Source organism: Carassius carassius, chromosome 32 (genome assembly GCF_963082965.1).
Source record: "Carassius carassius chromosome 32, fCarCar2.1, whole genome shotgun sequence".
NCBI lineage: Eukaryota > Metazoa > Chordata > Actinopteri > Cypriniformes > Cyprinidae > Carassius > Carassius carassius.
The window spans coordinates 18,491,638-18,505,206 of record NC_081786.1 but is presented as its reverse complement, the minus strand read 5'-3'; the positions used below and the strand labels follow the sequence as shown (position 1 = coordinate 18,505,206).

The window sequence follows — 13,569 nt, the reverse complement described above, 5'->3', positions numbered from 1 at the left end:
AAAGTGAAGTCTCCAAGGAAACCAGACAAGGAGCTGAGTGAAGCACCTCATTTAGAGTAAATCACATCAGACTCCCCCTAAGAGCCAACAAGCCGATCACATGGTGCAGAGAAGGTCAGGAGGTCACGATGGACATTAATGAACTGAAGCGGCCTGGAAGGACATTCTGAGAATCAGTGCAGTATAGAGCTTCTACCAGCTGTCTTCTGCTCAAGCGTGTTCGTGTGAGTCTAAACAGACATACGGGGTTATAAGACTGGTATTAGGGTTTCTGTCAGACATATTCAACCAATTGATTTTTTGGAACACTGTGTTAAAAAGTAGAATGTTGCACTGCTATTTAAATGAGAGTCCCAAGCCCAACCATATCTAGGCACAAAATTCAATCAGCCTAACTCGAACATTGTAATATTATTTATCAATAAGAAATATTAGATAATATATAAATATGTATTTTAATATATTGATATAATTAATTATAATCTAAAATTAAAATTCAAATGTAATCTATATATAATAAATGCACAAAAAAGCCTCTGATATTATGGTGTAAATTCAGTCACTTCGTAAATGTAACTGACTACGCATGAACGAGACCTGTGTGCCAAGGAATATTATCCATCCATTATGTATTGGCTGATGTGCATGTGTCTGAAACACCTTGAGACAAGCACTGATCAATATGCTGCTGAAAAACTGCCAAAAAGCAAAAGAAACTGTTAATTGGCTTAAAGTAATGAACTTACCCCTTTAACCCCTTTCAGATCTCCCTTTAGCAGACTGTCCAATGGGAAGGTAATGATGTTATTCATGTTCTGAAACTAGAGAGTAAAAGCACCACATTAAAAAATCTCTTTCTTCCCAGCTGTGCAATTGTCTTTCTGTAATTGCAATCAGAGATAAACACAAAGACTAGAGGAAATAAAAAGGTCTGTTGCAGCGGGAGAGAAATTAAGTGGTATTCATGCAAACATGATGTTAGCGGAATTATTCATTAGCTTTCCTAAAAACTATCAAGACAACATCCCAAATCATAAATTACAAAGTGACTTATAATGTTCAGCTTAATATATTTTTAAGTAGCAGCACTAGTAACTCCTAAAACATGTTCATGAAAGTTGATCCACCCAGTAGGCCAATGACTCCAGATCAGTTTTTGGGCCCAGAGGTCAAAGCACATTAACAGCAAAAGGTAAGATATCTGAAACCAATTTGCTCTATATAAAAATCACATAAATGCACAATAAATGTTCTCACCAGGTTCTTGAAGAGGGCTGTGAGCTCCTTTGTGAAGACTGAGAACTTCAAGAAGGCTGATCCCAAGTCAGGGTCATCTCGGTAAACACAGTTCTCTCCAAACTTCTCCAGAGCTTGAGTGTACTGCTCCTCGTTCTCCACATGAGCTACAGACAGAATGTCAATGTAGTTTATATCAACGTCAATCCAACAGTGCTTAAAACATTCTTTCTTCAAATTAAAGGGAAAGTTTACCCCAAAATGAAAATTCTGTCATTAATTACTCACCCTCATGTCGTTCCAAATGCGTAAGACCTTCATTCATCAGAACACAAATGAAGACATTTGTGATGAAATTCCGAAAGCTTTCTGACCCTCCATTGACAGCAATGCTACTGAAATGATTTAGGCCCAGAAAGGTAGTAAAGACATCATTAAAATAGTCCATGAGACATCAGTGGTTCAACTGTAATTTTTTTTAAGCTACAACAATACTTTTCATGTGAAAAGAAACAAAAATAACGACTTAATTCAACAATTTCTTCTCTTCTGGGTCATTAAAAAAATCATTAAATAAAACCATTATTTCTGTTTTCTTTGCACACAAAAAGTATTCTCATAGCTCCATAACATTACGGTTGAACCACTGATGTCACATGGACTATTTAAATAATGTCCTTGCTACCTTTCTGGGCCTTGAACTTGTTGATTGTTTTGCTTTCTATGCAGGGTCAGAAAGCTTTCAGATTTTCACCACAGATATCTTCATTTGTGTTCTGATGAATGAAGGTCTTACGGGTTTGGAACGACATGAGTGTGAATAATTTTTCAGTGAACTATCCATTTAAATATGGCAACAAAATTGTATGTAATGAACTAAAATAATAAGGCCTATTAAAGGAACACTCCACTTTTTTGAAAAAGTCATTTGCCAATCTCCGGGTCTGGCGGTAACACTTTTAGCTTAGTTTAACACAGATTATTGAACCTGATTAGACCGTTAGCATCTAGCATCATAGATTAGCGTTTGGTCATTTATAATACGTTAGCATAATAAATAACCAAAGAATTTCTATATTTTTCCTATTTAAAACTTGAATCTTCTATGGTTACATTGTATACTAAGTGAAAATGAAAAGTTTCGATTTGCCCATGGGTGCAGCAGCCGCATTGATATTACGCAGCACCTGGAAATAGTCCCCTTTGTAATATCATTGTGCCTGCTGCACCCATGATACGGCAGCAAAGTTCCTTGATTATTACGCTGAAATGAGAGTATAGTTTCTAGCTATATTGGCCCAAAAATCTGAATACAAAATCTGAGTACACAAAAAATATAAAAACTCTTTGAGTGAGATGCTAATGGTCTAATCAGATTCAATGATCTATGCTAAGCTAAGCTAAAAGTGCTACCGCTAGACCCAGAAATCGGCTGAATGGATTCGAAAACGGTAAAACTCAACTGTTTAACTCTAGGAGAGTTGGAAAAGGATTTTCAAAAAAAGAGTGTTCCTTTAAGCTCTACACAAACAAATAGGCCTAACATTCTTCACAGTCACAGTATTGTGCTTGTCTCCTCTAACTTATCGTTTCTTCCAACTATTGGTTTCTTTCCTCTCTGTTGTGTTGACATGTATTCCAGCATTATCAGTTACAGTCCACCTAATCACATCAACTACGTCCAACCATAGACTCACAAAAAACCCTATTTATTGTTTTAAGGAGTCTTTTCCACACTCTGCTCATTGTTATTGTACGATGAGACAAAAAGACCCTGATAGGGCCTGATGGAAACTTAAACAAATCCAAAAACCCAGAACTTCCTCTTAATTCCATCAAACTCCCAGTCGACATCCTCTCCAGGGGCGAAGAACGAAAGAGGTAAAACAAGCAAGTGTGTAATTCACTCGTGCAGTGATGTTGCAAACTCCCCACAGTTAGTCTGCAGGGAAAATGTGTAATTTACAAGTACAGGCATGTTATAAAATGTTGGGATGCTAGTCAACGTGCAAGCCTGTTTGTAATCAACGCCTGGAGCTTTTCAAGCCTCCCTTGTGGGTGACCTTCCTCCCACAACTAGTTAATGTTATTGCCAAGAATAGTCTCCTTGAGAGCTTTCTCTTTAGGTGACCAATTGTATCTCAATAGGACGGACACAATGGGAAAGGAAGTGAGACGTTGGTGCGCATTCGTTCTAAAGCCAGTCCAGAACTGGGGCCATGTGGCGACAAGATTGAGCAAAACAAAAGGAAGACCTGGAAATGCACTCCAGCAGATCTTAGCACTCGTGTGCTTGAGTAGACTTGGAGTGCTGCCCAGGTCACAACAACAGGCACGGTAATTAGATACAGGATAATAAGGATAATGGATATGCAATGGCCGTACGCCGTGGAAATTCCATTCAAATGAAAGCACCATTCCTTATACCTGACTGGGAAAGCAGGATAGGGCACAAGTTTTTGTTGTATGGCCTTTGCCTGTTCAGTTGATGAATGGCTGCACCTGCTTCAATAAATAAACACTTGATAATTACAAATGAGAGCACAAATGGGCAGTATATGCATCAGTAAAACTGTTAACTCAAACTCAAGAAGTCCAGACTTCTATTAGTTTTATCTCTGTAGTAGGCAGGAATTGAACATTGAAACTAGCAAGTTGCTGTTTGCTCTGTGTGAATGAATGACGGAGATGCGCGGCTTCATTTACTATACACATACTGAAGTGTGTGCAACACTTGAGGTGTTTTCAGCCTCTGCTGCCTCAATATATGAACATATTAATGACCATCTTATCATTTCTTGAGTAAAACTATACCATATACAAAAAAAAACCTAAAAGTCTTCACATCAACCCATCAAAATAAAACTTGGTTTAACTTGAAGAAACTGTGACAGAAATATCACTTAATGTAATGGTAGTACTACTACTAATCAAATGATTTTTAAAATATAATTTTTAAAGGAATATTTGCCAGAAAAATTATTTACCAAACTTTATTTAACAGTTTTTTTAATACACAACACGGTAGTTATGATTTTTTTTAAATAACTTGTTTTAAATTAATTAGAGATGATTTTGATTATTAATATTTAATGAAACCAATAAAATGGAATCCAGAAAATGAATGGAAAATAGAATTTGGCAAAAAAAATGAATTTAAGAAAAAATTTAAACATTTCATAGAAATGTAATTTTGTTTAAACATTTTTGATAAATGAAATTCAATGTAACCATTAAAACATAGTCTTAAAGGGCTGGAATCCAGAAAGATAAAAAAAAAAATGGAATTTGGAAAATAAATTTCATAGGGCACATGCACACTTTTTATAATGTCTCTCTTACGCCCATTCATGCAAACGCTTGTCAAAGCTGGTGTCTATTATTGTTGCAACATTTATTTATTTTTTTTCATTTCTCCACAAATTATACTGATTTCAAAATGGGTGAAAAACAGCGGTCTTAAAAAGCAGTATAATGTTTGCAATGGCATTCAAGTTGGTAATACACTAAAAAATTATGCCCGAGTAGATGCATCAATAGTGTGGAACAGACTGAATTAATACCCTAAATAAGAATTAACCCTCACTTACCAGAAGGATTTCCATTGGATTACTGTAAAAGTACTTTTCCTTCACCAATATGATATGCTGTCTACAGACATTAAGTTAATGAAAAAAAAAAAAAAAAAAACTACTTGGTAGAGTACTCAGTCACACCCCTTAGCATCAACATTCAAAGCTCCTTCTAATCACTCTGGATGACAGCATCTGCTAAATACATAAAATATTATTTGTAAATTCAAGATATTGGATGGATTCATTGTTTGATCGAGTTATGACAGGCTCTAAAACTAAAAACCTGAAAAACACACATTTCTCTCTCCAGCCTACTGTAACATTTACAGACACACTCTCTGACAGCAGGAGGAAGGAGAACAGTGGGAGAGAGTCTGATTATGAGCTGTGAAGACCCTTTCCTTCAAACCACCTGCTGCATCACTATGACTCATCACATCTCATTACAGGCTTGCAGACTTTCACTCTTAAAGTCTGCGTGAACCGGAAGTTGCTGTCGACTTTATTTCAGTGTAGTGACGTATTTCCAGCTGAAACGGTATATTCAACAGAGGGCATGGTTTTATTTTTGAGCTCCTCCTCTCGGTCTCTCACTCATAGCAATCTAATGGTTGGAGAGTGCGTTTAAGGATATTCTGCCAAAGCCGTCAAACTGATGTCATCAGAAAAGGAAAAATAAAGGTTCTTTATTGGCATCAATAGTTTCACAAAGAACCTTTATCATCCATGGTAAATTTTCATTCCACAAAAGGTGCTTTACAGTGGAAAAAGGTTCTTTAAATTATTAAAATGTACTTCACACACAAAAAAATGGTTCTTTTAAGAACTGCACTGAAAGGTTCTTTGGGGAACCAAAACTGATTGATACCATTGATAATGCCTTTCTGCCTATTTTTAACTGAAGAATTTAGTGGACTAGGAAACTTTTATTTACAATTATTATAGATGTGAATTGACTGTTTTTATTTGTTTTTCATTTACTACTTCAGAATTCTAAGACTGAATTTATTTAAACAACTAGATAACACACAATTAATAGCATTCACATTGACATTCACGGTAGGGCTCTTCACATGCAGGCTGGTTTCCAGCTGATGTTATGACAGTAAATCTCCCGGCCAGGCGGTGTGTGTACAGACTCTACACCGTCTGTGTTTGGCCTTCAAACATGTCGTATTGTTTTCTGCTGCATTGGCCGACTGCGCATTTGGATCAGCCTATTGTTTTTAAAGCGACATATGAGCTCTGCACATCTTCCACTCATCTGCAACGGCAAAACTCTAGCTCCTCGCTGTGTTCTTCCTCACTGTAACTCAACCCTAGCAGGCTTTCCATGCTGTGGCCGTCTGAATGACAGCCTGTTGGGGGAAGAGAATGACTGCTTCATTAGCCTGTCTAACGGTCACCTTCAAAAATCACTCACACAAAAATCCACCAGTTAGGGCAAAGACACAAGTTTTAAGCATTTGAAACACACTATTTTACACACATATAGTATACGGTGTTCCTTTTAAATCGGTTTTTATTTAATTAAATTATTTTTTTTTTGGCTACCGACTTGCTGAGCTTATGATGTGGTTTCAGATGATTGTGAACTCAGATAAGTCTGTAGTGGAGGAGGGGTTGGTCCATGTGAGAAATGCCTGAGTCATTTAAACACCTGTGTACAATGTACCTGGTTTATAGGGTTTGAAAAATCCTCCTTATATGTCACAATCTACTCCTGAAGTTTATATAGAACCAGGTCGACATGTTTTAATGCTAAATAAACAGAATTAATGCAATACAATAATAAAGGTTGTTTCAAGACTCATATTTGATTGGACATTCCAAGAATGTTCAACAGCACTCGGATTTTTTGCCGTCTCACTCGGCTTATCTGTGTTTGTGTGCCCCAGACAGACTGCCAGGAGATTTTCAGGTTATATTGTTATGCTAGGAGGTTGTGATAAGTAGACTTTCTTTATAAAGGAGTCATTTGAATCACTCAACTCATTAGTTCAAAAACTCTGATTCATTCTGGAATGAACGTCTAGTAATTCTCTACTATATTGTAAGCATAAACAATATGTGACACAATGTCCAAATTCATTGTATTTATAGACAAAAAGTACCTAGATGACCTATTTAGGATGAGATTTTGAAGTGTACATCCGCGGACACTTTAGTATCCCATGAGGTCATAGGAGTTATGAATGCAATTCAACTGACGCCATAAATCACATGCCAAAATGGCAGACGTTGTTAATCTGGATATCATTCATACTACGTACACATTCATACAATATAAAACATACTTTTAACTGTCAGAAAATAAATTTCTTCACCAAATGTAATTCCTACTAAGAACGTATGTGATTTCAGAGGCAGCTAGAGTCTGCATTTCAGTTAAAGATTTGCACAAACCTTTTGCGATATTTTATAGATGTCGGGAAAAAAAAAATTGCGAAATGATAGCGTTTCCATTAACTGATCTTATGTGACTAAACTGTAATTATTTCCTCTTAAGATAAGTCATGACAACAGAGGTTGGTAGATTAACATGCATCGCAGCCATCGTACTAGCCATTATTTTTAATAGTAGGAAACATAGTTATGTATCTTTAGTGAAGCAGCACAGAGGGCCGCATCTGGTACGCTTCTGAAAAGCCCCATATACTTGAAAGAGGCCACGTACGAGGCGTTTCTTGAAGGTTATAGCTATAGTATATGTGAGTTTTACATACGCCAGATGACCTGTAATTGCGAAAAAAAAAGGTTTCCATTGCATTTTTGCGGAATATTCTTTTTACAAATTGCCTGAAAAAACCACCTTATGCGAGTGTAGAAACTTTTTCGCTATATATGGGAGTTTTTGCGAAATGTATGTGTTTCCATTGGATGTATTTTCAAGTTGCAATTTCAATTTGCGCAACTTGAAGGATAATGGAAGTCCAGGTACTGAATCACTCTTTCAGCTGATTTACTGAAAAATGTGACCAGCTGTGTCCAAAATCACATACTGACTGAGTAGTTATTACATTTGATGAGGAAATTACCATAAAAAAAAGTATCTAAATATTATGCATGTGTGTAGTATGAATGCATTCAGAACATACTACATCTGTTATGTTTTGTCATTGTCATGTGACCTGCGGCATCAGTTGCACTGCCATTCTTGACTCCACTGGTCTCATGGGGTACAATATTGTTCATAATCTCACTATATGAGTTAATGGTTTATTCTGCAGTGGCTTCATTTGCTGGAACAAAAATTGACCAAATAAATGACAATACTGCATCTAAAGGCAACTCAGTATTAATGATATTTAGAGCAACAGTACTCTTCATCATATTATGATGACTAATTATAATCAAATTTTTGGGAATAAAATTCTCTTGGCAGTTACAATTTAATAATTTTATCGACAATTTATTTATAATTTAGCATTACAGCCCTCTAGCCACTATTGTCAATCAATATACAGTAAGTGTAAAAACACTCCGAATCCTTCAGAGACCTGGTTTTCATTCACGCCTTGCTCTACTAGCTTTGTCAGAACAAGGTACATTAAAAGTATTCTGTGACGGGCACGTTCAAATGCATATATGTTTATTCTTCCTTTCTTTTTCTTTTTACTCACAACTTAAAAAAACAAAAACAACCTGGAGGCAGGGGGAAATTGAGAGGATGTGTGTGTGGGGGGGGGGGGGTTTGCAGGGGGTTGAAGGAGTACCTTCTTCTCAATATAGATTATTAAAGGATCCCATGATCCTTTGAGAAAATATTTTATTTTCAGTTTTTAGAAAGAACATTACATCACTAAGTCATAGTGTCAGTCAAGGCATTTTCTTAATCTTTAGTTTTGTGAATGTCGTCACCTGTAACTCCAAACAAAATAGTTTGTCATCAGATCATTGTAATTAGCAAAAATATTATTAATGAAAAATTCCCTATATTGAACTATGCTCAAATCCATCCATTGCTTGAAAGTAGCATCTAGTTTGGCGGCTGGGAAAAGATGATTATTACATATGGGGGTTTCCAAGGAAAAGTCTGTGAGTTGAAATGCTTGTCTAAAGTGATTAAATATTTAGAGAGTGGAAATTACAACTGGACTTGAGGAAAACTGTGATGGGGAGAATGGTGAGTTCATTGTATTCTGCACCGTCCACCAGTGATGTTGATTTGCAAGATTTAGCCTCCACTTCACACTATTCTATATGTGGGGACTGAGCTCTACTAGACATGTCTTACTGTGAAACACTCAGACACCTGATGCCAGCTCAAGGTTTCATTATTGGCAAAAGCCTCCAGTAGGCCTCAGGCTCCAAACAGACACAGGAAAGATGCTCCAGTTCCATCAGCATCTCATCCTCCTTCACTTTCTCCCATCTTCTCTAGACAGCTTGCAGATCGATGCCAGCGGTAGACACAGATCATCATGCATAAATAATCCAGGACTGTAAAACAGAAGTCCCTGTTTCTTTGGCTGGAGAGAGAATGCTCTGACATGTCAGGAGTGAGAGCTGATCTCCTTCGCCTTACTCAAGACACAATGGCAGCTTATTTAATAAATGAGATGGCATATGAAGACACTAAATATAATATATATATATATATATATATATATATATATATATATATATATATATATATATATATATATATATATATATATATATATATATATATATATATATATACTAAATAATGTGCTTCTTTAGGATGTTTTTTTTTTTGGCACAACTGGCAAATTAACACTTTTGTCGTCCTGCGCTCTGTGCAACATCTGCTGAGATAATGAAAATAAATGTTAAATTCAAGGGTGTTCAAACTCCCAGCAGTGATATTAACACACCGTCACTGTTCTCTCCACCTATTTCTGCAGCTCTGCACATGACCCAGTAGTTCAGAGCGCCCTGATCAGGAGATTTGTCTCTTGCACGTCAACTCTGAGAGATTTACATACATCCTGGGCTGTCCGGCCTCTCTAAAGCCAGTTAAGAGCAGATGTCCTGTTCCTCACTGATAACATAATGTGTAAAGAACAGAGAAATTAATCAAGCTCACCCAGAGTCACCAGCCTGTAAGCAGAGAGTCTCTGATTTATCACTGCAGAGCAACATGATGTTCCTATGAAGGCTTATGTAACACAGCTTCCTTAATGAATAACCACTTTTGACCAACCAACTTTATGAGACATTTTTTAATTGATCATTATCTAATGATGCTGTATGTTTCATAATTCATGCACATTTCCATGATTTTAAACATTTACAATTCATTATCTAAGGCTCACTTTAAGTTATCCATTAAAAACACATAACATTTAAAAAACACTGTTTGGTTAAAATTGTTAGCACTTCAGCAAATCTCAATGTTTTGAATCCTAATTTCACTTGTAGCACTTAAAACCACTTATTTTTTATTTTGGTTTTATTTTTTATATATTTATTTAGACAAAATAGTGCATTTTGCCATTTTTTGCTTTATTCTTAAATTACATTTTGATGTTTAAAATTAAACGAAACATTTTAGTTTTTAGTGTTTTTTTATTTATAAGACAAAACAGTATAAATTGACAAAATATGAGCCTTCATTTAATCTGATATTGAAATACGGTATGGATATCTAATACAAGTGAGGTGTGTTTATATCAGTAAAATGCAAATAAGGATCAGGTTTGCAAATGATTTTCAATGATAGTTCGTGGAATTAGAATTTGCATAATCAAATGAGTCTAACAGATCCTGCTGGAGTGAATTGATACAAAAGCACCGATACCCGCAAACAGGAAAACATAACGGAGCCACGGCTCTGGGAATCCCATCAGCACGAACGGGTGACGGTTAGACATGAAGGGTGCGTCCTGGCACAGCTGTCCCCTGGGGTGTGGGAGACAGCTGTCCCACCGTAACAGAGCCAGCAGTGTTCCTGGAAAAGTGTCGATCAGCAGAGCTCGCTTGTCTGGGCCTTCTTGTGCAGTCGAAACAAACTCAGCGTGTGAATGAGCCGTGTTGTCATAGGCAGAGACAGGCGGCACAATGGAGAGGCTCAACATCAACCCGGCAGCCGGTACAAAGAACTGCCCTTCAGTACACGCTAATAACTGAAGCCATTCAATCGAGCATCACTCGGAAACACTCTAAAACACTACATATATCCCGGGAAAAGCGCAACGAATGGAAGACGCCTTCTACGGTAGGTCAGCGTGAAGATAACAGCCTGTCAGAGACAAGAAGTTAACGCTGGATCCTAAACAGATGCTTCTTAGTAAAGCAGCAAGTGAGCATTTTGGGTTCCGAGTTTTAGACTAACCAATTAAGATTTGTTTTGCATGATGTAAAAATAGCCCCGCCCACAGTAAAATCTCATTTGTTTTAAATCCAAAAATCAACCAACGGAAAATGAAGTTGATTACCCATGGTATGGCAGCAAAGTTCCTTGCTTATTACACCGGAATGAGAGTATAGTTCCTGGCCATATCAGCCTAGAAAATCAGAACTTTTCCGTCGGTCTTAGTATATGGTTTAACTAAAGAAGAGTTTCATTTGAATAGGAAAAATATAAAAACTCTTTGGTCATTTTTGAGCGAGATGCTAATGGTCTAATCATATTCAATGATCTATGCTAAACTAATCTAAAAGTAATCTGCTGAATGGATTCGAAAACGGTAAAACTCAACTGTTTAACTCCAGGGTAGTTGGAAAATGAGTGTTCCTTTAAGTTGCCTTTTAAAGGCTGTTTGTAGGATTGACACCAAGCGGTTGAACTAGATATTGTAGCCCAAATTCAAAATATTGGAGAGTGTTTTTTTCATCTGGCCTCTCCTCCTCAGACTTGACGCACACACAGGTTGACAGATTGACAAGACCAACAGGAACAAGCGTACTTTATGATGAATGAAATGAAATGAATTACATTTTGTTTTCCGCCAACTTGCAACCCCGGATGCTGAAATACAATTGGGTAAACTGGCAGTGGGACGGTCTCACAAACAAGACTTTCCGACATTCAGGCCCCGAACACACATTTTCAAAGGAGAATAACTGACTGTAGCATTGTTTTTCAGATAAAAAAAATATGTAAACTTTGTTTCTTAAATATCTGCAAGCATATTATGGTATTTTTTATACTTTAGTAGAGTCAAAAACTTGCATCTTCAAGTTGAGTTTTATATAGATGAGGAGCAGGAATTCAGTCCAATGAGTTTATAGTGTGGGCGGAGCTACTGTCGCAACTTCCACTGATCTAAATTCCTTCAATTTAATAAACTGGAAATGAGGACCATTTTAGGGTTAAAGCACTACAGCCATGAAAACACGGCTTATCGAGAAAAAATAGCCTTCTTTAATAAGTTTAAAAAATTTCAAATGTCAAGTTATTTTTATATCAAATATTTATGTTTAATAATAACTGTGTAATATTGGTTTATAATCCTTAATTGTATTTGTAAATATCAAAATAATACAGTTTTAGTATTAAAATATTAATACCAAGTAGGTATAAGTAGTTTTTCTTTATTTTATTTTTTTGCAGCAAAGTCACTATGGAATTTTTTTTATTAAATCTTTCAAATATTCAATATTTTTATATTAATTAATAATAATAATTTTTGTATTAAAATATAGAACATTAAACACATAAAACATTAAGAGTTAACATTAAATTTCTTATTTCATTTTTAGCAGCAAATCATGGTCGCTACAGGCATGGAAACTGTGCTTGTGCAAACAAATTCACTGCCTTCAACTATATATATATATATATATATATATATATATATATATATATATATATATATATATATATATATATATATATATATATATATATATATATATATATAATTATTTATAATATTAATACTAAATCGTTTTAACATAAATAAAAGTTAGACGATCTCTGAAAAAAAATATCACTTGCTGGACATCTAGTTGACCATTCTTCCGTCCTATCCCTAGTCAGTACATTGTATCAGGACTCTCTTCAAATTTCACTAAGCACTTGAAAACCCAGAGCATCTTGAAAACGCAGAGCATCTCTAAAAAGGGAAATCAAACAAACTACCTACTGTCAGTTCCATTCCAAAGGTCAAACTCTGTTTTTCAGCATGATCAACAACATATCATATATCAAAAGTGTCACCTATAGATAAAGCCGAGTACATTCCTCGTATCAGATGGATGTGCAGATGTGCTCCAGAGATTTCCTGACTGTAATCCAATCAGACAGCGGCCAGATGATGAATGACAGAGAGACGAGGCAGTGAAGAGGCTGAGATCACTTACCCAGACCGGAGGTGTAAATGGCCTTAACTGACTTCTTCATCTTGTAAAGGACACTGCGGTCCACATCGAGTGCCTAAACACAGAAACACAAAAAAACAGAGAGATATAATATGTGCATCCCAAAGCCTTTAGGACATTAACACAGATCCACATTAAAATCAGCCCTACTGCACCACACACATTTATCAAAGACCCTTAATTATCTTTATGTTACATTCAAATATGAATCTCACACTTACTCCGGTGTGTGTGTGTGTGTGTGTGTGTGTGTGTGTGTTCATGGGGGCAGACCCTGCTGTCTTCAGTCTGCAGGTGATTCATTATTCAAAAGCAAGCTCCTAAAAATACTCCAAAACAATCTCTGCACTGCAGGAGCAGCATAAGTCTGCAGGCGGGACTGCACAGCTGAAGCTGTACATATTCAAGAAACAAACCTCTCCAGGAGCACTGCATCGCAGGACGCAACACACACACACACACACAC

The 13,569-nt window shown here is 36.3% G+C and overlaps 1 protein-coding gene across 1 annotated transcript in view; it reads right to left on the bottom strand.

Moving 5' to 3' along the window:
• Nucleotides 1-13,569, bottom strand: part of LOC132112905 (arf-GAP with SH3 domain, ANK repeat and PH domain-containing protein 2-like) — a 74,894-nt gene that overhangs the window by 34,175 nt on the left and 27,150 nt on the right. The window contains exons 2-4 of the mRNA XM_059520642.1: nt 13,086-13,158; nt 1,258-1,403; nt 747-821 (exon numbers count right to left, since the gene is read on the bottom strand). Coding sequence (XP_059376625.1) covers nt 747-821; nt 1,258-1,403; nt 13,086-13,158 — 294 coding nt within the window. The remainder of the gene's footprint in view (nt 1-746; nt 822-1,257; nt 1,404-13,085; nt 13,159-13,569) is intronic.